This window comes from Sciurus vulgaris (genome assembly GCF_902686455.1).
Source record: "Sciurus vulgaris genome assembly, chromosome: 9".
NCBI lineage: Eukaryota > Metazoa > Chordata > Mammalia > Rodentia > Sciuridae > Sciurus > Sciurus vulgaris.
This window is the reverse complement of record NC_136469.1, coordinates 35322981-35349755: the sequence shown is the minus strand read 5'-3', so window position 1 is coordinate 35349755 and position 26775 is coordinate 35322981. Positions and strand designations below refer to the sequence as shown.

Sequence of the window (26775 nt, the reverse complement as noted above, 5' to 3'; positions counted from 1 at the left end):
GTTTACCATTCACCTCACAGGGAAAAGAACTAGGCACTGTAGCCTTTCTACACTGTCACCATCTGAATAGGGACAGCTGTACTGAGTCTTGGGTACCATTTCAGCCCAGTGGTCTCTGCACTGAGAAGACACAGATATCCTCCACACAAAATACTTTCACCCTAAATACATATCAATATTTCTCACTTATTTATACTGTTTCTATCATCAAATCATTTATCTAAAGCACTCTTCCATCTATTTCTGTTATTTGATAATATCACTTCTTGAGATACCAGATTTGAAAATTCATTACCTAGTGAATAAGATTTGCTTTGCACTATGAACACACAACTACAAGATAGTAAGTTCTTCCAGGAACTCAACTAGAAAAACTTTATCATTATGGCTTTCAGTGTGATTGGCACAACATATTTCACAGACTAGGTTCTTAATAAATGTCTGCTGTTGAATATTTGGGGATTTAATTAGGAAAACGACCAGTTTTGCTTTATCTGGATCTTGGCCTCCAGTAGAAATTGTTTATACTTTTTTTTTCTCCTATATTTTGCCTTCCCATTCTCCACCAATTGCAAGATGCTTCAGTATTTGAGTTTGATTAAATTGCATGCAATCTTATTAAATTCCAAAGTCTCTCTGTAATATGAATTCCCATAAAATCATGATGTTGAAATGTTTTGGAACAAAATCATAAGCTGATAAAGAAGAGTTCAAAATGAAATTACACAACTATTTTCTCAAATCATCCATTAACCATGTCAATTATACAGTTTAAAATATCAATTTGGGTGCATTAAAATATTACATGAAATGCTTATAATGTGAATATTGTTTGAGAAAAACCAAACATTAGCAATGAAATTTTGTTTCATTCACAAAACCTTTCCATTAATTTTAAGAATATTTCTCAAATTACAAAGATATTATTTCTAGGAATTAATAGATTTTAAAATTTAATACAGAATAATGAATCTAGCTATAGTATTTTGACTTGAGTTTCTTGATCTCTATCTTTGTAGTTTTGAACTATTTAAAAAATATATAAGATCTGGCATGTTACTTCATCTAGAGGCACAAGTTCTGTTAAGATAAACCATTTTTTAATGAGTTTCACAGATACTGCAACATGCATGACTTTTTTTTTAAACTGAGCAGAATTTTATGATGTAATGGTAGAATAATAAAAACCTATAAATTATCCAAGACCTTAAAATGAACATTGCTAATGATACATCAGGTAAAAAGTAGCTTTTTTCATAAGTAAGAAATTTTGTGTTATTATATGTTTTTCTAATGAGTTAATTAATTTGTCACCTGTCAGTTTACTGTTTACTTCTTTTAAAAAGTTAATGAGTTCTGTGTACGTATACCACAGTGACTCTCATCAACATTTATATCCACAAGACTGGGATCCTAATTAGAATAAGATATATCCCATGCTTGTTTAAATATATCAAATGGATTCTACTGCCATGTATAACTAAAAACCTAAAAGGAACAAATAAAAACATTTTTAAAAAGTTAGTGAGATGTTTTCATAACCATTTGTCTTTAAGAAGTATTGTTTGAACAAACTTGACCATAGGTTTACACCTAGATAGTTCTGATATGGTTATGTCATAGAGAGTCTGATATGGTTATGTCAGAAACCACCATTCATTAGAGAGAGATATTTGTTGATTTGTATTTCATAACTACTTTTTAAAGAACAAAAAGAATCAGACCACATCCTCAGTAGAGATTCCAGCCTCTGAACCATTCAAATCTTAGGATATATTTACAAATATGCTTTTAAAAAAATAAAGATTTGTATTTCAGGTTAAAAAATTCCTGTGTGGTCAGCTAAGGTAATATAAATAATGCCCTCTGTTAAAGTTCTGAATTCCAGCAATTCATGTTACATGTGTATAATATCCTATATCAAAAGCTCCTGGAAAAATATAAGCAATTGTCTGGAAAATTCAAATCAAATACTGATCAAATTGTCTCAATTAGCCCCTTCGTGTGGGCTTAGAAGATTAACAGGCAGCAATGATGTTCTCTACCTTCCTAAACCAAGCCTAAATTTGAGCACATTTTATCACAGTTGAAGAGCGAACACATGCAAATCACCTTGACTTTTTAAAGAAAGTGCATATTTTCCTATCATTTATAATTCTAATATGAGTTTGGGTTCAGTGGAAAGACCATTATGCAATACAGAAAGAATCCATGATATTGTTTCTAACGGCTCCATAACATTTTTAATTATGAAAAAATATATGCCATAAAATTTAACACTTAATCATTTTTAAATGTACAGTATATACATGTTGTGCTAAATTAAAATGCTCTGTGTACATTTTCGTGTGTTATGAGAAGTGTGCTGTATTTAGCACCATTGTACAAATTCCATTCATACGTTGTCCTCCTTTAGCTCATGGAATCCCAATGCTACTCCTATTTTCTCTTACTTCTCAAAACACTTTGTTCTTTTCTTCCCTACTTCCTGACTTTTAAAAATGCCTACATAGTAAGGCCACAGCTTTTCTCTGGCTACAATTGTCTTGTAATAGTTTTGCAAGAATAATTTTACAGTCATTTACATTTTAATACCATTTACCTTTAATATATAAAACTAAGCAAACTATTGAAACATGAAGATTTAAAAGTCAATATTATTTCAGCTTAATTCAAAGAGACATTGGAATACTGAAAACTCATAACAATTCAAAAAGTGAAAGGAACATTGAAATTAAAATATTAAGATTCCTTTGATTCAATTGTTTTATGTTGGAAATTATGTTTTAATAGAAGGGGGCAATAAATGCACTATGGGGGGGATCCAACTGTTAGTACATTTTTAAAATATTTAAAATATTTCTTTATATTGACATTCCTTTGTTCATTAAGTTCTATTACATTTTGATATTAAAACTATATTCCTATATTTAAAAGATTTATATTAAAATTCTCAGTTCCATGAAGTCAAGAATCAAGTGAGTGGAAAATATTTTTGGAATCATTAATATCAGACGTGTTAGGTAATTATGAACATTTCACATGGGATCTCACATGTTTCCTTCTCTTCTTCTTTTTTTTTAATTAAAATTCAATATGTGAGGTACTTGTAAAGGGTTATAACATTTTACAGAAGTGTGGTTTGATTTGTTTGTTTTCATGAGGATTTTTCCATATGACTAATCTATCATTAAAATTTTTTTCAAATAAAAAAGTTTCAAACAATATTGAGGTCCACATTAAACTATGCTTCTAGCACTAAAATGATACAACTTCTCAGCTTCTTAAAAATTTAAATGGCATTTATTAAAGTAATTTTAGCAGCTTAAAATTTTCAAATGATTAATACTATAATAGACCTTACAAATCTCATGTTACGTTCCAAGCCCTTTAATTGAGGAACAAACTCAGAAAGATTTTCTTTCCTATAACAGCAGATTGTTAGCTCATGGAAGAACCAGAAATGAATTCCAGATAGCCATATCTTTAATCATGTACACACACACACTAAACTGAGACACAATGCTTAGATAATGTTCTGTTAAGAAGTCACTTGAGAATATCATAAAATTTTAGAAAAATCCAGGTAAATAATTGTATATATAATATATAATTTATTTATAGGCTAACAGATACCTGAGTAAATTATATTTTCAGTAGCATTTTAATCAACTAAAAGTAAAGCTCAATCTCAAAACTCTTTGGGCATTCTGAAGTTACTCTCAGATATGATAAATATGTAGTTAAATTAATGCATGCATTATTAATACAGTCATATTCTTTGGTAATTTTCTCCTTGGAAAACAATGTTCTTTAAGTTTGAAATGCAAATGTATTTCCATGTGTTTTCATTCCCTAATGAAGGGTAAGTGATATCATTAATGGAATATCCTACTAATTAGATCTTATGTATTAACTGCATATGTGATATGTGTGTATACAAAGTGAATTGATAGTGAAAGGGGGAGAGCAATTATTATTCCAACATCTTTTATTTTAATAGGGTTACTTAATCGGCCCATTCAAGGTCTGTTGTTAACAAAGAATAGCTTTGGTATCATCAGGGTTTTTTTATTTTTTTATTTTTCTGGTACCTGAGATTAAACCCAGGGGTGCTTAACCACTGAACTGCATCCCCAACCCTTTTTTTATATTTTATTTAGAGACAGGGTCTCACTAAATTGCTTAGGGCCTCACTTAGTTGTTGAGGCTGGCTTTGAACTCGTGATTCTCTTGCCTCAACCTCCAATACTTCTGGAATTATAGGCATGTGCCACCACACACTGTTCATCAAGGTATTTGACAACATATCTCACAGTATCTTTGTGGATTAAAGAATGAGGATTATCAGAATTTAGTGAGTTTGCAATAAAAATATACTCAAAAGCATTGGCTATTACATATTAATATGCAAATACTGATATGAATGGAAGCTGTAACCTTACCATCGAATCTAAGACACAGTCCCATTTGTCCAGTATTTTAGTTTACAATTAGTTTGCTGACAAAAAAGGCAAATGTTTGGAATATTTGGAATATTTGCTTTTTATGTCAAATTTGCAATATTATGGTAGATGATAGAATCAATATTAAAATTGTATGGGCTTGCAACGATAAGCCAAAAACCAAAGTGAAATTTAACAGGGATAAATACAAAACCCAGCATGTGGCCTCAATCCATTTACACTCACAGAATGGAAGACACGAGGCTTACCACAATCCATATTTAAATTACTCAAGTTTTCAGTAAACCACAAATGTAGGACAAACTATTAATTCAATGCATTTACCACAGAAGTTAATAAACTTGAAGGTTTGAAATATTATAGAGTCTACATGTTATGATTTAAATATGAGCTGTCCCACAAAAGCTGATGTAACAGACAATGTAAGAAAGTTTTGAGGTAAAATGATAAAGTCACAAGAGCTTTAACCTAATCAGTGCATTAATCCACTGATAAAGATTAGCTGGGTAGTAACTGTAGTCAGGTAGTCTGTAACTGGAAGAAGTAGGTCACTGGAGGGATGCCTTTAAGGTTTATATTTTGTCTCTGGTGAATGGAGCTCTCTCTGTTTCCCAGTTGTTATGTCTGAGCTGCTGTCCTCCTCCACGGCCTTCCACCATAATGTCCTGCTTCACTGGGCCCAGAGCAATGAAGTTGGCCATCTATGGACGGAGACCTCTGAAACTGTGAACCCCAAATAAACTTTTCCTTCTCTAAAATTGTTCTTGTCAGGTCTTTTGGTCACAGTGGTGAAAGCTAACAAAAACACCAGATAACAGAATTTGAAATGCCAAGGCTTGGGTCATACAGGGTATGTAAGTGAATTAAATGAGCAGGGATGGAGTAAGGAGAATGGTTAGACTGTACAGACTGCAGAATCCATGCCTTAGCAACAGGGTGTTTTATTCTGTTTTGTTTTCACGTAAATGTGTTGCCTGAAGAACACAAAGGCCCAAGCTGAAAGTGGTCTGAAATTTGAATTTTCAGGCTCAAGTCAACATCCTCGATAAGTAGACCAGATCACATTCTAGTTCTTGATATCAGTTGCAAACATAACATTAGCAAACCTGCATTCCAAAGTCAAAAGAGCCATAACAAAGGCTTCAAAAACAAGTTGAAAGAATGAGAGAATTCAGAATTCTGAGTGAGAAAATTTAAGAAAGCAATAGTAGTTATCTCCCTATATTTTAGGCACCGGTCAAATGGAAAAGCAAAAAGTTATGTAAGTCAGCATGAGGACCAATGAATGAAAATATTTGGGAGGCAAGTTTTAATTTCAAAAGAACTTTCTAAAAATTATAAGAATAAAATCTAAAGCAAAATGGAATTTGAGGATAAGAAAAGTAGTAGGTTAAGATTCATAAGGCATGTTCAAGAATACTTTAAATGGTGAATTCATTAATGCTATATTTCCGATATGAACAGAATTTGGGAGCTAATTTGTAATTGAATCCCTATGTTTCAAGATGGGCAAGGCCATCAGAGAGCACCATGATGCAGAAGGAACTTCTCTGCAATGTGAAAGCAGGCTTGTAAAATATTTTAATGGAGCATTTTGATCCAACTTCAACAACTTTCAAGTGTATGAGTGTGTATATTTAAGCAATTGAAAGATGGATGTAATGAATAAAACCTGATCGTGTTGATTAATTGTTCTAGCCTGAAAGGCTACGAGACTCTTTTTTGTATAAATGAACAAATTTTCAATGCAGCACAATTTTTTTTTTTTAAGAAAACAGACACTGCAGGACAATTTCACTGTGCTTTATGCCTAGCTCTTAACACTTTAGCATCTCTACCTGCACCATTTTTATGCTCCATACTAGTGTTTCAATACTCTGGGGTTATGAAAAAGAAAGAAAGGAGCCCAACACAATGGCCAAATTTCTTCTAACAATCTTAAGAAAATTTGATTTAAGGAAAAAATGGACTCCATTTGATTTTAAAATAAGCGAATAAACAAAAACTCTGCAACTCAAGGGAAGTAACATAAAAAGACACACATTGGCAAAATTGGGCAGCACCAGGAAACTATGGGCCTTGATGGAACACAGTGAGCCCTGTGGTTTATCAGTCTGAATCCCTTCAGTAAATCAATATGATGACATCATAGGGGACAGATAGATGAGAATGGGGGAACACAAGGTTAAGAGAATAATTCTATAAAATGGGCCCACTGTACTGACCCCTACACACTTTCTTTGCCAAAAAATCAGTTTGCCGGCAGCCCCACCTGGACTAAGCAGATAGGAGATGTCACTTTTCTCAGCAAACTGAGGCAGCGGCAAAGGTCAGGTAGTCAGCGTAAATAATAAATGATGGGGGTCAAAAGAGGATGAAGACTGGTTATGAAAGAGAGAACACTGGGTTGCTAACAGTTAGCCTCCACGACTGTACTCCTCAGCACTTTGGGTTGCTAACAACGTCCCTGTCCCTGCCCTTGGTCACTTTTATGGGGAAGAAAGAGAATACAATAATTAAAAAGAGGGGTTCTGGGGTCTATAAAAGAACAAGACCCACCCTCTCCCATGGACACCCAGCTCTGGGGCAACTTCTCTTCAGAGAAGTCTGTTTCTGTCCCATTCTTAAATAACACTTGCTTTCTATGCTTGCCTCCATGTTTTCAGATGTTTAATATTCAACACTGGGGAACAAGGATCCGCTTCCTGATCTCCAAGGCAAGTATCAGCATATTCTACATGGCTTTCCCTTAACTATCACATTATTAACCTCATATGCAGAAAGTGTATCTGTGTCACAAAATAAATGTTTGTTAAAGTGTTTAGTATTCAGGATTGAACCCAGGAGCCTTCTACCTCTGAGCTACATCTCCAGCCCTTTTTATTTTATTTGGAGATAATCTCACTAAATTGCACAAATTGACCTCAAACTTGAGATCTTCTTGCCTTGGCCTTCAGAACAGTTGATGACTGATTCATGCCTGCTTGAAATAGAGGTTTAAAGACACTAATCTAAATCTTTCTGTTAAAATGATCAAAGATGTTTCATCATTAAACACTGCCTTCCATTTAAAAGACTTAAGCTCAAGTTCATGTTCTTTTTGCCATTTCAAGAATGAAATTTCAGTAAAAAAAAAAAAAAAAAAGACTTGGAGTACAATTTTATATATATGTATATATATATATACATATATATGTATATATATATACATATATATGTATATATGAAAAGTAATTTCATCCATTTCATATTTATATTCATAATATGCTAGCAAAATTACATGCTAGAATGATAAATTAATGTCACATTTTTTTAAAATAAAAAATCAATTAAAGAGCTCTCACTTTTTTTGTAAACAATATTTATATTTAGTTGAGATTCTATTCTAATAGCACAATTCAATTCTCTTCTGCACAGAGCTCTCTGGCTATGTTTATTACCATGTTTATTTCCACAACTGGTGTGGAAAATTCAGTAGAGACAAGCAGAGATGATTCTTTTACTTACAACAAAAAAGTTAATTGAACATTAAGTCATGTGGAGTACCTGTACACTTTATTCTGAAATTCATCTTCATTCTGGAGAATCCAAATGGGAATTTTAAAAGGGTTTTGAAATGAGAGATTAATTTCAAATTTCTGTACTCTTTTAACTTTTCCTACTATATTAACTGTTCTCATGATCTGCAGGTGGTATTAAAAGTAGTACCTTTTTTGTTGTTGTTGTTGGAACAATAAAGTTCCTGCAACCTGATCTGAGTCAAAGTGTTAAGCCAGTAGAACATAAGCTGGTTCCCTCAATGACCCAGCTGGATAGAAGAGAACACAGACATTTGCAGAGAGTAGCTATGGGATGAAAAGTCACTAAAATAACCCGTTTACCCTGGAAGAAGCTATCACTTTGTACGACAAGTATAATTCAAGAAGTTGACAAGCCATTCCCCTTTCTTAGTACTTGGGCCACTGAAAACAATTGTTCAGTTTGGCCTCTTCTACATTTTTTTAGTCATTCAGTACTAAGAAATTTGAGAACCTCTATATGAACTGCGTAGACCTTAAAGGGAGAAATACTTTTTAAAGGAAACAATGGCAAAGTCATCTAAAATTTTGACCTTCCCTGCTAGGTTCACCCAGCTAGAGTCAACTGAAATGAGACAGAGGACAGAGGCTCTTTCCAGACAGCTTAGACTGATTATATCCTTAGTCTTCACAAACTCAGTGCTTTCTCAGATGTTCTGTGGAATGGTGAGAAAAATTAAAATGTCAGAGAAAGAAAAACAGCCAACCAGGGAGGAAATGATTCAACTTGTACTGGATCATTTAAAGAAGGCTTGGGCATGAGAGTTGTCAGCTGTGCAGATTGTTCTGCTATAATAAAGCCCCCAAAAAATCCAAGGAAGAGAAATTGGTAATAGATATGACTAACTATGCATGAGCTGACTTATATGCACAGTGCTATTTATTGCTTATGTACTTACACTCAGCATGTATCTAATGCCTACTAATTTAGAAACTATTTAAATATTTAAGCATGAGTGAAGGTCTCTAAAGAATCTATTCTGATATGAGTAACTTTCCATATATACGGGAATATATACAGCTGTACTCATTTCATTTTTGAAAGATTTGAAAGGTGGAATATATATGTGTATGTACTGATATGTAAAAAGCTAAATAGTCATATTCCTGCTTGCACATAAATGAGTAATACTGTGAGAATAATTATTAGCAGTACCACAAGTAATAAAACAATATGGAAAATAATCCCAAATTAGTGATAGCTGTTCTACGTAGTATATTGGTGAAGAAATCATGCTGTATTATTGCTAAATGCAAACAATAACTGGAAAAAATGTCACAATAGAGTTCTATAAGGGAGTCACTATAATGGCTAGAACATTTTTACCTGTAAATATGTTTCAATAATGTATTTATGTGGAAATATATATTGGTGTATCTTATGCTACGGAGGGAGTAAAAGAAAAGATTGCTCCTCTAAAAAGAAAATCCTAATTATTATCATTCTCTGGTAATCATACATGCATATATTATGTATGTGTGTGTATGTATATATATGTATGTATGTGTGTATATATATATATATATATATATACACATTTAAGTGAAATGACTAATTTGAAATTCTCATATATATACAGGAGAGTTTCAAATTCATTTCACTTAAATAAGGAACAGTTGCCTATATACTAGTTGTCTATCATTTATACTATTTCAAAGCTCTATAAAAACACTGTGATGTTGGGTAACAATAGCATACTTTAATGAATTTAATCATTAAACTTATCCTTTTCGAATGGGAATGATTTGCTTCACTAAGTAAGCAGAGGAAAATCTTTATTTTGACAATGGTTTAGAATCTTTTCTTTATAAAATTGACATCATTAGATATCTTTTTCAGAGAATATACTGTGTCTCTCATCCTCACAGAAGAAAGAACCACAGGAAATAAGCAGGTTGCTATGTGTAGGCTTTAGGATAGGGATGAGGAAGCAGCCCTGATCTGCACGTTAATCACAGTGCCACGTGGATTGATGGATTGATGATAGTTTCATATACTAAAGTCATTTTCTGTCCTAAAAACCTAAGTTTCATGGGAACATAATGCACATATATATAATCATTATCTACACAAAGTCACATAATTGAAGATCTGTCCTATTTTATTGAGAGAAGAAATTATCAAAATGTGAAATTCTAAAAATAGTAGTTTCTAATTGAAAGCCTAATTCTTTCTTAATTATAGGTGGGCTACAGGGGCACTATAATTAGGATGATCAGAAACTCCAAAATGATTCAGATGTTATCATTCACTTTATATAAGAAAATGCACATGGGTTCCACAAACTATAACTGCAGAACCTGAAGTTGCAACTTACTGATACCCTGTCTCAAAATACAAAATAAAAAGGGCTAGAATATAGCTCAGTGGCAGAGTGCCCTTGGGCTTAATTCCACCCCTAAAAAATTTCGAATGGCAAAAGTTTCTTCTTCTGCATGTAATTAGTTATCTTACTGGGTTGTGGGTCTGAGGGTAAGTATAATAGGCAGTCAGAGAACAACGTGTCTGGCTTCAACCTACTTCATCTACATTCTCTTTCCTTGGAGACTGGGCACCATTGCAATCAATCTGGCAGCCTTCACCCTGTTCTGAATGTACCTTACAGAGATTCCAAAGTCCCTAGAGTCAAAGAACAGTTGAGAAAGATATAAGATGAATCTTAATTTTTGGAATGCCATTTCCTTTGTGACATTTTCTCCCAGAAACTTAGAAATTCAGCCATACTACAGTTAGCAAACTACAGTACAACTTAGGATTTCAGAAAAAAATACTAACGACTATCAAATATTTTTGTTTTTAAATGTCTCTGAATTGTTTTCATCTTGTTTAATAAATTGCACATAACACTCTTGTGAATAGAAATTATGTGCTCAAAAGGAAATCCATTGTTCAATATCCTTATATTAAAGCAATAGTTTCTGAGAAAAGGTATGAAACTTGATGGATACAGCTGGAAAGCTACAGTACCACAGTCAACCTTTCTGGGGGTCAGAAACAAAAATAAGATTTTCCTCACTATTATCATCATGGCACCAGTTATAAAATATTAATACAGATAGCACAGTTGCTCAAAATTAGTTACAAACTAGATGGATCTTTTTATTTAATCCACCTTGGAGAAACAAATCTTTTGTATATTTTTTCAAATCTCAACCATATCATATATTTCAACGAAATACTATGATGAGCTCTTATTCTATTTAGTAATATGTGCTGCTGTATTAGCTTTTGTTTTCTGACACAAGCACAATAAACACTGTGGTTTCTGTGTATTTCTGAGCCCACATTCTTCTTTCCTTAGATAAGAGGAAGTTGGCTACAATGTTACGTGTGCTGAGACTTAGCCTATGTCATTTCATCAACAGTTCTTTTGGAAATGCTGAAAGGAACTGTGAGAACCTGCCTGCATTTCAGCCACTACTGATGTTCTAGCATTACATAAGCAAGCATGGATGTCACCAAGAACAGAGCAAGGCAGCAGTGAAATAAATCCAAGAACTTGCCATATAAGGAAAAACAGTGCATGAGAAGAATTCAGGTCAGGAGTAAAAGATCTCAGCCCATTTACTAGCTGCCTGAATTTGTCAAGTCCCTCAAATTATCTCAGCTTTAGTTTAAAAATGTATAAAAGTCAAACAAAAATCATTTCCCTAATGAATTGGTCTGTTTCCTATTGTTATAACAAGTTACTCAAGGTTGGGTTTTTATTTTGAACAAGAGTATTAATAAGTTCAGAGGTTTGGAAATTGAAAGTCCAAGATTGAGTAGCACCATCTTTTTGGTCTCTGGTGAGGGCCTACTTAGCTGTGACCCAACATGGTGGTTAGAAGGGAAGGGAAATGGTCATATGCAAAAGAGACCAAGTGCATGGGGGTAGCCTCACTTTATAACAATTCACTATCACAGGAACTAACCAGAATCCCATGAAATATACAGTAGTTCCTTCCAAAGGCTGTGCCACAAATAACCTAATCATCTTCTACTAGGCTCTGCCCTTAAAAGTTTCCACCACCTTTCAACATCATCAGACTGGGGATCAACCATCTAGCCCATTTATCTTTTGGAGGCAACTTAAACCATAAAAAAACCAGAGCAACTCTCAGACAGAAATATTGTGAGGTTCAAAGCAATAAAGCATAGGAAACTGCTTTGGGAACCAATGTCAATAAGAAGTATTGGTTTTCCTAAATATCCCCGATAATTTCTATATTATTGTAGGAAAGGTAAACTCTATGACTTTATGAAAATTCCACAACTTCAAATTGCAAATTCATTTTCCCTGGGTTCATGCATGGAAACAATGTAGCAAATTTCTTTGTCCAGAGTCCTCTAGCTTTCTCTTCTTGTCTATTAGAGAATTTGAGTACATCCAGTATGAAATCCTGGCATCTTACTCAGTAAGGCATGTTTCTGTGATGGACTGAGTTAAGGTACACTGAAAAGTTCTGTAATGAGGATGTATAGTGGTGGGAAGTAGTTGGTGCCACTATTTTTACACAAGGTAATACCCACTTCTTTCAACAGATGCCTGCTCACAAGAGAGCATATACAAACAATATAATTTTACTCAACAGAAGTACCACCCAGTAAACCAGGTCATAACAGATTCCTGTATCATTCACGAATCTCATTTACTTCAAAGAGTATCTTATTTTTCCAAATAAGATAAAAGCATGGGCTGGGGCTTTAGCTCAGAGATAGAGCACTTGCCTCACATGTGTGAGGCTCTGGGTTCTATCCTCAGCACCATATAAAAACAAATACCAAAAAAAAAAAAAAAAAAAAAAGAAAAAGAAAAAAGATATTGTGTCCATTTACAACTAGAAAAAAATTTTTTTAAAAAACATAAAAGCAAGTCACATTGTATATGACATATGCTTCTAAAGAAGAAACATTCAATATTCTAATTTATTTTAATAAATCTATTGTTATTATGAAACTAGAGCACTATATTAAAGCCAAAGTATTCATACCAATATTACATGTAAGTCCAATATCAATTCAGCTATTTGTCTTTGAAGGTTTGAGCATGGGGTCTAGGATTGAATCTCAGGGCTTCATGCATGCTAGGCAAGAACTCTACCATCAAGTCACATCTCAGCCCCAACATGTAGATTGAAATGATCATAGACTGTCATTAGTAGCAAGTTTATATTATCATGTTTATACTTAAATACTCATTGAAGCCAAAAAAGCTGCTGGTAGACCACTCTTCTCCACTTAAATTGAGGTACATACGAAAGCACCAAGGTCCACACTCCCCCTGAACCAATTTCTAACTTTCTGTCATTATCTGTGATTTTGCCCTTAGCACTTTTCCTTCCATCTAATATATTATAGCCAGCAGAAGTTATTTGGAAAAGACACCAGGGATAACAAGTAAGAGACAGCCTGCAAATTACAATCTGCTGCTTCAGCGTTTGGCCAATTGGGGGTCCCAATCCTAATTATGAAATATATTGGCCATGATCTCACAACAACTCAGATACATTCAGAGATGCTTATGGATTATCAGAGATCATCACATATCATATACGCTGGTTTAAGACAGAGGTTAATCATCTGTATTTAAGCATTTTTAGCAGGATGAGTTCTTTTATATAAATGATAGTAAAATGAAAGAAAATTATGCTAGCATCAAACCCTGGTCTTTTCCCATAAACATAGAATCACAAATTAAAAGAGAAATATTAACCTACATCTGATAGATACATTATGATTGTGTGACCTATTTTAAAAGTAGAGGGTCTTTGTTAGCCTCTCCATGGAGGGTTTGCATGGAAAATTCAGAATATTCACTTAACATAATCTATTTCCTGACACAGAATTAGCATATATGGTTTCAATGTGGGTCTTTCAAATATAAACTGTGCAAGAGAAATTCAATCTTATTTTAGTAAAATAAAATAAAAAGGATTCCCTTGTTTAAAACACATTAATGATCAAAACTTAACTATATTTTGTTTCAATTTTGTTCCAAAAGGACCATTAATCTTTATAAAAATTAAAATTTCATTGCAACATTATGGTTTCTCTCCTAAGGAGTTAGGCATCAACACAGAAACAGAGCTATGGAGAGGGACAAGGAAGGGTCAGAGAAGAGACATGTTCAAGAGCAAAAACAGAGAGACTGAAAGGGTAACTTTCACACAATACCTTGGCATAGATCATGGTACAGGGAAGAGGTGACATAATTTAAAGAAATTAAATTTTAGGTACAAAATCAGAAGCCACAAAGTAGTGTGTCTTACCCTGAAAAACTCTTTAGTGGAGCCAGAGTCTAATGTTCCATAAGCAATTTCTGTTTGCTTAGAAAGATCCTCAGCACTTTCGATGGGAGACACCATCCTCTCTACAGTCAGGAAGGCAGCTAAGTTAGCCGTGTAGGAGGAGATTATGATCAGGGTAAAGAACCACCACACACCTCCAACAATGCGCCCAGAGAGGGATCTAATAACAAGTATGAAATGGATTTGTAAAGTGAAATGAATGACCTAATTAAAAAAAACAAGTTAGCAGTAATATGCAAATATTGACTTATATAGGAATATTTCATTTTATACTTTTACATATTTCTACTAATGAATCTAGAAATTATTAAACATTTTGGGCAAGGAGTACAGATTGACTAAATCTGATAACATACCCTGAGGACAAAACTTGAGAGTCCTGGGATTCTTTCAAAGTTAAAATGCCCAAATATTTTATGGTATGAAATTCCATAATGAAGCAATTTTAAGAAATGTACAAACAATTCATCCAATATCATACTACTTTATACACCCATGACATAAGTAAACATGAAGAAGAGAACCTTAGAATATCATCAAGACTCATAACAATGTTTACAAACAAAATCGAACTATTTTAAAAAATGAGAGTATGCACCATGGATGTAAGTTTAAACAAAGAAAAAAAAATCCCTCCCTTTAATGCACCAATCCCCCAAAAAGGCCCAAAATTTAATTAGATTTTATGTGTGTAAAAATATAGGCATTTGATACAGTATAAGATAGAAAATGAAAAAAATAATACCATAAACAAACATATGACACAAAACATAATTCTTAATGAATAAAAATCAGATGCCTTCACGGTATGAACAGCCCTGTTCCTCTCTGTCTCCTGCTTAAGAAAAAAAGAAAACTAAAAGGAAACAAATTAGATGTTTAAAAGTTTGTCAAGATGTAAATTACCAGTGTGAAATATGATGAAATAGCAATATTTCTGTGACTATGAATTCTTACATACAATACTTTTTAAAAGCTTAATAGATTACCATTAATTTACTATAAAGTTTGATGTAGATAAATATAAATATGTTGATACGTAAAAAGATATCTAATGTATTATTTTGCTATTCGGTGATATGGTATTCTACACATAATTAAATAATTTGAGTAATATTAACAAACAAATAAACTGAATATTTTCTTTGTTGTCAGTAACTTTGCTTTGTCAGAGTTACTACAGCAAAGTCAATCAGATTGCTAGAGTGAAGAGGATACTCTTCTAAAAATTTAATCACAAATATTTGGCATTATATGACCTTAAGGTTCTTGACAATTAATTAACATTAAAAAATGCACCCCTTATTAAGACAGATACTAGATTAAATTGTTGGGTTATATTGGTAGAATACAAATTCCGTGAAAAAAATTAGAATTAAAAAAAAAGAAGAAGAAGAAGAAAAAAAGGCAGGGGCAAGTTAATTTGAAAGGAAAGTTGTTTTTTTTTTTTTTAATTTTTAAGATGAAAACTACTATTGATTAAAATGAGAGGATTAGCAATGGAAAACAAAATAATATAAGCACCTTTATCACAAAACTCTAAGAGATGCAAATAATTAAATAAATATGATAGCACAGAAGTTAAATCTTTCTAACTTATATTTTGAAAAGGATATTAAAGGCTTATAATTGGAAAATTCCTCAGGCAGACACAACTACTCTCAAAGTGTTCACTATTTATCCCATGATGTGGGAGGAATAAACTACACAACAGTTAGACTATATCTAAGAGAGCAGATTCATTGCCTGAAAAATGAATCCCTTCAAACAGAAGCTGATCACTGGCTAATTGATTTTGACTCTATCCACCCTACCATTGCATGCTAACTTACAATGTGTCTGGAAATCATTTCTATAATTCATTCCTTTTCTTTGAAAAATTAAATATCACCAGTTGATTTCTATTTCAATGTTTAAGCCAGATTCAATGAGATTAAATAGTTCAATTGATTTAAAATGTATGAGCTTAAAAAATTGTTAAGACTTATAAGTCATTCAGAAGTGAAAAATACTTAAATAATTTGTTACTTTCAAAGGTTTTTAAAGTATCAATTAATGCTTCTGAATAGACGAAAATGGTTTCTATAATAAAAAACAATAAATTTACTTCTCAGCATATGCATTAAAGAAGCAAATAAACACACATATTTCCTGTTAATTTCTATTAAATAATGTTTTTAAAATAATATATACTTTTATATTTATTTAAATCCTTTAGAGACATTGGGGGGAACACCCAGAGCAAGCAGAAAAATAGTTCCCAATTTTAGGAACTATTCTTTGGAAAACTATATCTTATAGTGAAGTTATTGTAAAGTTAATTCCTGGCCAACGACTAAAACAATAAGTTCAATCAATCATTCTAGATTACAACTTAAATGTGTTCTATTAACATCAATAACAGTTCCATATCATATTTTAAAAAGGGATGATAAAAACTTTTTAAATACTTAAAGAGCATTTCTTAAATAATCTGCATTTCAAGCTTTTTCTTAAAGATAATCATCTGCTCTACTCTTCTGAACAGAGTAGTCATGTCGCATTCTAAAGCATGATAGTTTGCTTCATTTTTTAAAAAACATTAAAATTTTCAGCACTATACATTGTGTTCACTTTTAATGCATATCAAACATAAAAATAAAGGTAAGTATTTTTAAATTTTTATTTATTTATTTATTTTTGTAATACTGGGGATAGAACTCAGAATTTCATGTATGCCCAGCAAGCACTGTACCACTGACCACATTCCTAGTCTCACATTTTAAATTTTCTAATAAAATATATTTTGCATATATATATAGATACACAAATGAATATATATAAATGCTGAGATGAAAAATCGATCGTGAAAAAGTAAGAAAATATGCTAGCTAAAAATCTGTGTGTCTTACTAAGAAATAAAAAATGTTCTGTGTGAAATTCTATGAGTCATGACTTAGGAATGAAATTTAAAAAAACAGAAAAAACATCCTATTTTGAAGCAGGCATAATGAAATAAGAACTCACTTAAATGTCCTAGAGGACCCTGCAATGTTAAATGTATCTTTTGCCCCAGTCACTATGTGCAAATAGGGTTCCCACTCCTTGACAAACCTGGGATACATGAGATGATTAATGGTGAGCAGAGCAAACAGAACTGAAGATCCACCTATGAGAACTCAGATAATGTATCCTACTTCATGATGAACCCCAGACACTTCTCCTACTCATCCGAAAGACAGAGCACAATTTATTTTGCCCCAGGAAAATTGCCTTACATCTCAAACTACGGTAACATACTTCAGTGGCCTTCTAATCAAAGGTGAGCCATTTATTTAGTACTTTAAGGACTGGAGTGTGCTCAGTATGATCCCCTTTCCCTCATTATTAGGAACATCTCTTCATACCTTTAGCTTAAATCAGATAAACTAAATATAGAGATGAAGCAGTGAATCTTCTATATTCTGCTAGAGATGAAATATATACATATATATATATACATACAGTCCCTCCCCTAGTATACATGTTGTGCCATGCAAATATCACTGGCATTATTTCTAATTCTGTGCAGCAAACCCCAAGGAATATGATAGATCTAAGCTTTTTTGAATCTATATTCATAAAAATAAAAATATGACTTTAAAAAAAAAATCACTACCACCACAATTCCTATCAGAGAAGTAAATCATTGATAATTTCTGTCCACATGGCATATTTTCCTTATCATGCTTTAGTGGAACAAATTAAAAATATTTTAAAAGATATAAATTTTTGAGCTTTTCATATTTTTTGAAATTAATAACTCATAATTCAGAAAAGTATTCAAAGTACAATGTAATGAATTAAGATCAGAGAATTCACCTCCTTCACTACATAAGGCATCCCTTAGAATCAGAGGAGGGTCATCTAGCCCAAATTAAAATGTGCCAATAGTCTGTTAGCCATTTGACTTTCAATGTTAAAGTTAATACACTAGAGAAAACATGACTTATTCCTCTGAAGAGCCACATATGGTTATCATTCTCACTCATGTATATAAGATAAAAGTAATCAATTTACTATAATTAGGCATTCTAGTAAGGAACTTACACATCCTAATGATACTAGAGGAGTTTATTCCATGTTGTGTGTGTGCACTACCATTAAACATGGCACAAGCTTTGTAATGAATAATTAATCCTCTCTATGTATTTCCAGATACTCAGAAAATATGTTACCATCATTTTAATCCAGTCACCAAACCTCAAAGAAAAAAAAAATTAAAAAAAAGAAATAAAGAAAAACAAAAATGAAACTTGTATAATGTCTTTCTTATAGCTTTTGACCAGTCAATGTTAGGAAAATAAAATGGATGAGATGTGTGCCAATGAATTTTTTTCCAACAAGTTGTTGTGCTTTTTTTTTAGGTTGATGAAGAATAATATTGCCCATTTTCCCATATACAGGTCTGTGAATCAATACACAGATGACTGTAAAATGAGAATATGCAGCAAAAACACGGTACCCCTCCAAGAAGGCATGGAATGATAGGAACCTTATGCATTTTATAGCCTCTCCATGGTGTGTATAATTTCACCAGGGAAATACCTGATCAACATTCAAAGAACATTGTTCAAATATTTCACAGGCTTACGCCGATGGTCAAAGTTTGTCCTTCAAAGTCTTAAATTGCTTGGACAAGCAGTCGGCAGCTGGTAACTTCTTTAGAGTGAATTCATAAACACCATGAATATCCACTGGAGACCTAAAATGCACAAAGTTGAAGCAGGTGAGTAACCAACCTTGGCGAAATATCGCATCCTTGCTGCATAAAGGCACCCAAGGAAAACCAGAGACTATTAAAAATCCCAAATTCATTAGTTGATTCACTAGTTTGTGTTTCTCTTCCATCTTCAAACTCCTCAGTGTGCCACTCGTAGGGGCTAAATCTGCTGACCAGGAATAAAACTACACTGACCCCAATGTAGGCAAAAACAATGCACATCCAGATCTCATAGGCTAAAGGATCAAGAAATGAAAACACTCCTGGTTTGGACTTCTGAGGCTTCTTGATCATGATAGATATCCCCAGGCTCATGAAGGGCTTTGAGAAGTCGATCACCTCTTCTCTCACAAGGGTAATAGTTAATGGAGCGATTGCAATATCCGCTTTCTGGAAGGGAAACAAAGGAGAGGAGGAACTGGAGTTGCAGTCAAAAAGGAATCATGGTTACATGATTGGATGGAAAGGGAAGGAAAGGAATCAGAAAAGTGGCAACAATTATTTCCCTAGGAAAGTGCCAGTAAAGAATAAACAGGAAAGCAATTTGTTGGCCAAATATCCTCCCTCTTTATTAATAAACAGCATACCCATCTGACTTGACCATAATTACACATCCACACCATATCTGTGTTTTTGCAGCCTTTATGATACGTATGGCCCATACACTTCAAGACAGATGGTATGCCTACCTCAGCTATCTGCCTGTTTACTTCTGGCTTCAGTCTCAATCTTTCACATGTTCACAGGGAAATAAGAGTAATGTGGGACACCAGCAACCTCAGATACACACACTTGGAAGGGAGGGAAGGCCATTCTGTCACAACAGTTCAAATTAAACAGCTTTACGAGGAGAGCCATACTTACCCCATAAACAAGTTCTCCAACCATCCCATTCCAAATTTTCGTGTCTGCATCCCTGGCCCCATACTTGCCATCCCCAACAATGGTCAACTTGTACTTGAACCCACAATGTTTTGCGATTTCTGCAGCCAGGTCAACACAATAGCCCTCGTAGCGCTCATTGCCTTCAAGCATTTCATGATTTTTCTTCATCATAACATATGGAGATTCCTATATGGAAAGACAGCACTTTAGCTGATTAAAATAGCCGAGTTAATAATGTACTCTCATTGAATCAAACTTCCTGGTTTAGTAGTAACATGTTTGCCAAACATAATGTAGAACATAGATGGTGTACAACATGAGCATGGAAAAAGATAAGCATAATGCTTCTGGAATAAGGGTCCTCAAATACCTGTCATTATATTTCATTAAGATTACTAGTACCCATGGCACAGGCCTATAATTCCAGCGACTGAGGACAAGATGTTGAAGCAAGAGGATCACAAGGTAGAGGCCAGCCTCAGCAAGTTAATGAGACCCTATCTCAAAATAAAAATTAAAAAGGACAGGGGATGTCACTCAGTAGTGGAGCAACCATGGATACAATCTTGGTACCACAAAAAGAAAGAAAGAGAGAAAGAGAGAGAGAGAGAGAGAGAGAGAGAGAGAGAGAGAGAGAGAGAGAGAGAGAGAGAGAGAGAGAGAGAGAGAGAGAAAGAGAGAGGGAAAGACGGGAAGGGGAAAAGAAAAAAAAGATGGTTTTTATCTAACCATATCAGAATTAACAAGATACTTAAAATCACAAACTGGTAGCATGGCCCCTTCTGTTTGTAATTCCTGGAGCTGGGAGAGGAAGATGCTGCTCACCTCTATTTTATTCAACACTGGATCTACCACACCCTTACTCTTGGTTAATTTTGTACCAACCACAAGAACAGCATCCACCCACAGTCTTGTGTCATTGCTACCCCAGGAGGTTCCATATGGAAATTGGGCCCATCTGTGTATCCCTTTGATACTCAAAGAGTCAACACCAAGGGATGTGCTGATTCTATGCAGGTTTCAGGTCTCACTTCCTCTACAAAATGTAAAGTCCTAGGATGATGGTGCATGGATAGCTGGAGAGCAGTTCCCTGCTCTGAACTTCAGAGGAAGCATGGAAAAATGACTCAGCATCATTTCATGTTCTTCAATGGAAGAGTCACCAAGGATACTTGAGGTCTCAATTCAATAGCGCCGCTCAACATGATGAAGGTGAGAATCCTCAAATGTCTAACTCACCCTTACTAAGAGACTTTCAAGCTCCTACTGAGGTTTTCATTCAAATCCATTACTAGCCTATCTATATTTGCATCCCTTTTTATTGGGATAAGGAATTCCATAAATCTATTACCTCAGTGCTAAAGTGAAACGAAACACGATTATTTGTCACAAAATCATATTCTGTAATGAACTCTAATTTCTCAACTTCACTTCACCAATAGCTTGTTATCATAATGCACATTTCCCTTCCATCTATCCAAAGTCCAGATGTTCAAGAATCAATTCAATTTTGCCTCATTCATTTAATATGAGTTTATTTTATACTGGCATGAACCAACCACTGTGTACAATCTAAGGGTAAAAAGAAGGTAGATCATCTTTGTTTTTAAGAAGTTCATCTTTTATTATGAAACAAAAAAGTGGAGAACATTATCAGCCCATGTAACAAATGGAATACAGAGTTTACCCAGAGTTGGGTGGAAATGGAAAAGCAAAACATCTGAAGAAATACGACGACCCTCTTAAAGTCTTTGCCCTGTTGTTTATCTGTGTGTGCAACAGAGTATGAACTCTCCATCAGGCTAAATTTCAGACTTGCATAAGACAGGGAACAGTGTGAATGGTTCTGCAAGGGTCTGTGTTGTTCTTTTGACAGAATAAAAATGCCATAAATGATCATACCATTGCAAAAGCAGCTCTGTATTAGTTATTGACCTAAAACATAAACAGCGACACTCCTTGGAAGATATTTTTCATCAGAAAAAGGAAAGTCCAACATAGGCAAATGCAGCTAATTACCAAAATTGTGGTGACCACAACAGTCTTATTCTCAAGCCCAGAGGTGTCATTTCCAGAAGGGAGCTCCGTAAGGGTAACAACCATTTTGTCCACTTCACTCCAGTATCCAATCTGAAAAAGGTCACAGCAGGGAGGCCCATGGATAAATGACCTTTCACTTACCAAATCATTTAATTATTTTTAAGCCCATGTCTGAGTCCAAAATTACACCCACATTAACTGAGCTTCTTCTAAACTAAAAAACATGTACATGTTACCAAACTAAAAAGGAACTATTCAAAACAAGCAAAAGCAATTCTTAAAATGAGCCTGTATCTTCATATTCACTTTTCATATTCTCTATGAGTAGTTCAGGAGTGATCTTACAGAAATAAATAATAAATACCAAACAGTGATATTTTAAAACCAATGACAGTTAAAAGAAAGATGTTGAACTGAAGTTAATCCACATTTGTAGTTACTATTTTTTGTCTTCTGAACCCTAAACCTTCAGTAATAGTTATTTTTTTCTTACCAAATTTTTTTTAACAATATTCTGAAAAAAATTATAACAGTTTACTTGCAGGTGATTTTTAAATTACATTTCAATATTACTTACCAGAAATGAATAGATTTGATTCAGAAAAAAAATTAAATAATATATGTTTCTAGAAGTCACTAAATTCCACGTGAACCGTCTCTCCAGGATGTTTTTGGAGAAGTGGGATGATAATTAGCTAACTCACCTCTCCACAGAGAGACACCTGCCTTTAAATCTCTAAAGATTTACCTTCCGGGGCCCATTAGTTTTGAGCTCCATGATGTTAATTGTATAGTTTATTCTTTTTCCATTCTGGTCAAACTTTATATTTCCTGAGAGACCTTCAACTTGAACCTAATAAGGAGATGGAAAAGAAGCAGAGTTATACATTTACTTCACTCAAATATACAAACTGCACAGACAATTCTTACTGGGCTCCAGTGAAGCAATTACTTTGATCAGATTTCTTTCAGTTTTTAACCTACCTTTATGTTGTTAGGAGATAATGCCTGTATATTAAATATAAGAATAAAGCAAGCAAGCATGACAAATTCATCAGGAAAAAAACAAGAATGGCTATGTGAAATCACATTAACACTCATTTTGAGAGACTGACCTGTTTAAGGGCCCTTTCTATTTCCACACCTTGTCCCCAGGGAACTGCTGGGTTTGCCAGACAGTCTCCCGCATTCCCCCTTCGGGAGATCTCGATTCTCTGCTTTCGTAGGTTGCGGAAAGCTTCGGTCATCACTTGAACAGCATCGTAGGTCAGGGCAGAAGTATACTGAAAAGGTCCACATGCATGTCATTAGAATAGGAGAAACATCAGAAACTCGTTGCACACTGGCAATCCAGAGAGCAGTTGCCCACCGTGTAATCCAAGAGTTTACAACAAAATCCAAGTATCAAACACAATTTTTACATCTAGAACCCTGAGGATCCAAGAAAGGGGTATGGAATACTGGGACTACAGCATGTGCTCTTGGCTGTGAACATTTTCTGTTATGTTAGTATATATACTATTTCAGGTAGGACTTTTCCATAATGATTATTTCGATGCTATTTTTCTAATTGGTTTCTCAGTAAAGCATTATCACTTTATGGCAGGTTTGACGTTATACAAAAGTATCAAAGTAACAAAGAAACATTTATTCACCATCTAGTAAGAGAAATGTGGAAAGAGTACACGTGAATTTCAGGACGCTCAGTCTCTGATTCAACCCTACAGCGGTCTTAGGAGAGTTACTTAAGTTCTCCTGAGTGATTCTGATCATAGAGTAGATTTAAAATTGACCAAACCTCATGATTTCGATACCCTCTTTATTCTTTAACACTCTGTGATAACACTGACTCTAAACTACCAGTATACAGAGTTCTGTGGGATAGCAGAATTATAAAAGGAACTAGAGCCAAGTAGAAAAATACTACATGAGTACCTTACATATCATAGAGAACTAGATGCCACCAGACTAATCTCCCTTATTTTTCAACCATAAGACTATTTAACTCCCAGTACTGTTCTTCTTTCAGGAAGATAGTGCATGAGATGGCCATGCTCCTTCTTAGGAACATCCCTCCAACAGTGCTCTGACCCCATCCTTCTAATTTCCTGAAGGCATTATTTTGGCAGTCACACCTCAAGACCTTTCAGTAGCCCCCATTCTCTACTAGATCATCTCTATTAGAAATAAAACTGCTCTAATATCTCCAACCACAGATAAAAAGAGAAATGGATGTCAGAGTGAGAAAGAAAGAAAAATAAAATGATTCTTATCCTTAAATCCACATGTCCTTCCAAGGTCTACCCCATTTTTCTGCTCCACCACAGACAAATTCTTTGAGAGAAATTTTCTAAATTCCATATAAACCCTTCTTGCTCTAAGTGCTTTGGTCCATAACTTTAAATGCCATCCATTTTCTGAACATTACTTCCTTCAGGTTCCCCTTCCTGCCCACGCCTCTCCCAGTTACTCTCCTCACACGAGGGTATTTGTTCTCTGCATGTCTTTACAAGTAGCTGAGCATCTTATGTACATATTTTGTATTTGTCTAGTTCATCTATCTCTTCTCCCCACAAGAATATTTACTCCAGGGAACTACAGATCTTGTCTGTTACCACTGAATTCTCAGAAACTAGGGAAGGGCTGGGCACACTGCAAAGACTGAAGAGGAAGGAAGGAAAGAAGGAAGAGAGGGAGGGATAAAGGAGGAAGGGAGAGAGGAACGAAGGGAAGTAGAGGGGGTCGGAGGGGTGGAGGAATCAGTCCTCATGAGACTCACATTCTCTCCCACTCCAGTGAAAAGATATACATAGATCATTGCACTATATTGCAATACTTTAAGTTGATCCCATGGTAGATAGACATCTGTCTTCCTTCTTTCAATATGAAAGATTTTGCAAAAAGGCAAATAAGAAAACAGCTTATGTGGTGTGAATCTTCTCCATGCAGCCTGAAATCTTATAAGCCTCCATTTTATTTTTATGCCAGAATGGTAGATGAGAATATCATTTATTTAATCTTTGCAAATGAATTTATTTAGTTGAATTGCTTTCGTTTTATCAAATAGACATAGGTGGGCAAATTTGGTAGGGAAGTTAAGAGGGAGAAAGAATAAAAAGACAAAATCAGTCTGAGGCTACAATACTATGAATGAAAACGAGTGCTGCAAATATAGTAAGATATTTATATTTATCTGCAAAAATTTCTTCTTTTACTTTTCTTCCCCCTCCCCCAGGACTGAACCCAAGACCTCACACATGCTAAGCAGATGCTCCACCACTGAACTACACTCCTAGCCCCATTTGTAAATTTTTTTTTTTTCTAAAATTTCTTCTCAAATACCACCTTCTTCTCTTGGGCTACAGTGTCCTATATAGGTCCTCTCATGGCCTTCTCACTCGATCAGTTTTCTGAAGAATCTACAGATATCTCCTGAATGATCCCACTTGTGTTTCCTACAGATAAAAGTTGCAGATTTTGCACAAATTGGGAATGGGTTTCATTTAGATCTGTTTGCAAAATCTGCAACTTTTATCTTTAAATGGCACATACAAGGTATTAGGCAAACTATAACATATGAGATCCATGTAGGCAACTTATGCTGACTTGACACAGTATGTGATTTCTGAAATGTATCCCCCCAAAATATTCTGGAAAACAGTGAATTTTTATACAAAGATATTCATTATTTGTAGTGTGAAAAATATTAGAAATGACCGAAATTTCCAAAAACAAGGGAATGTTAAAAACACCATATTTTCTGCAATGGGAAATATTTGGCAGCTATTACAAAATTATACTAATAGAAGGCAAACCACTATAGGGCAGAAGAAAGAATAAAGGGAGGAAGGTAGGGAAGAAAAGAGGAAGCACTGGGGATTAAAGTTGAGCAAATTTTATCTCATGCATGTAATGATTATGTCAAAATGAACCCCACTGTTATGTGTAACTATAGTGCACTAATAAAAAAACTTTTTAAAAGTGATACTAAGAAGGTTATATAACAACAATTAATGCATTCAATGAAATAAGTGATGAATATTACTATTATGACTCAATAGAAAAAGTTGTGCAACAAGAAGACTGACAAGAAATAGTATGTCCTCTCTTAATAAAAAAAAGGGGGAGAATATAATAATAGAGAGGAAACATAGATAATTACATTTCTTTTCCTAAATTCTATAATATCCATGTATCATTTTTTAAAAAAAATTAGATTATATCCCCAATGTTTCATATCATGTCTACTTAAGGAAAGACTTTTGAAGCAAATAAGAAAGGTCACAGCAGGGTTAATCTACCTCACTTGTGTGTCTGTTGCTATCATCCTAGAGGGAAAAGCATTGATGTATTTGCTTTTTCATTCAGAAGTCAGTTCATTGCCAACTTAACTCTTAAAATAATGTCCAGATCTCTGGATGGGAAATGGAGCCTAAATTGAATAAATTGGATGTTAAAAATATTGCAATTTGTATTAAAATTATGATAATAGCAAAAAGCCAAAATCTTCATCGAGTTCGCTTGCTCACATTACTAGGAGAAATCTGTAAAGCCATTTACTAAATATATTAGTGGTCTATAAATGTTGGTGAACTACATTAAAAAATAAGATTAGACAAAATGAACTAAAAGCACTTAGATTCATGCTGCATATTGCCATTATAACTGAGAGCATGAGCACATTAGAAAGAAAAATCCTTTCAACCTTTTTCAAATGCTCAAATCTAATCAAGTCTTAAGCCTATTATCATTTTAAATTAAAAGTCACAGTCAC

General features: G+C 34.0%; 1 protein-coding gene across 8 annotated transcripts in view; it reads right to left on the bottom strand.

Annotated features, from left to right (window-relative positions):
- Positions 1-26775, bottom strand: part of GRIA2 (glutamate ionotropic receptor AMPA type subunit 2) — a 140999-nt gene that overhangs the window by 7892 nt on the left and 106332 nt on the right. For all 8 annotated transcript variants that reach the window (XR_013766283.1, XR_013766284.1, XM_079154286.1 and 5 more), the window contains exons 7-12: positions 23117-23284; positions 22750-22854; positions 21981-22091; positions 19941-20147; positions 19096-19466; positions 14297-14495 (exon numbers count right to left, since the gene is read on the bottom strand). Coding sequence is in view for 6 of the 8 variants with exons in the window: in XM_079154286.1 (XP_079010412.1) it covers positions 14297-14495; positions 19096-19466; positions 19941-20147; positions 21981-22091; positions 22750-22854; positions 23117-23284 (1161 nt within the window). In the remaining 2 variants the exon portion in view is untranslated. The remainder of the gene's footprint in view (positions 1-14296; positions 14496-19095; positions 19467-19940; positions 20148-21980; positions 22092-22749; positions 22855-23116; positions 23285-26775) is intronic.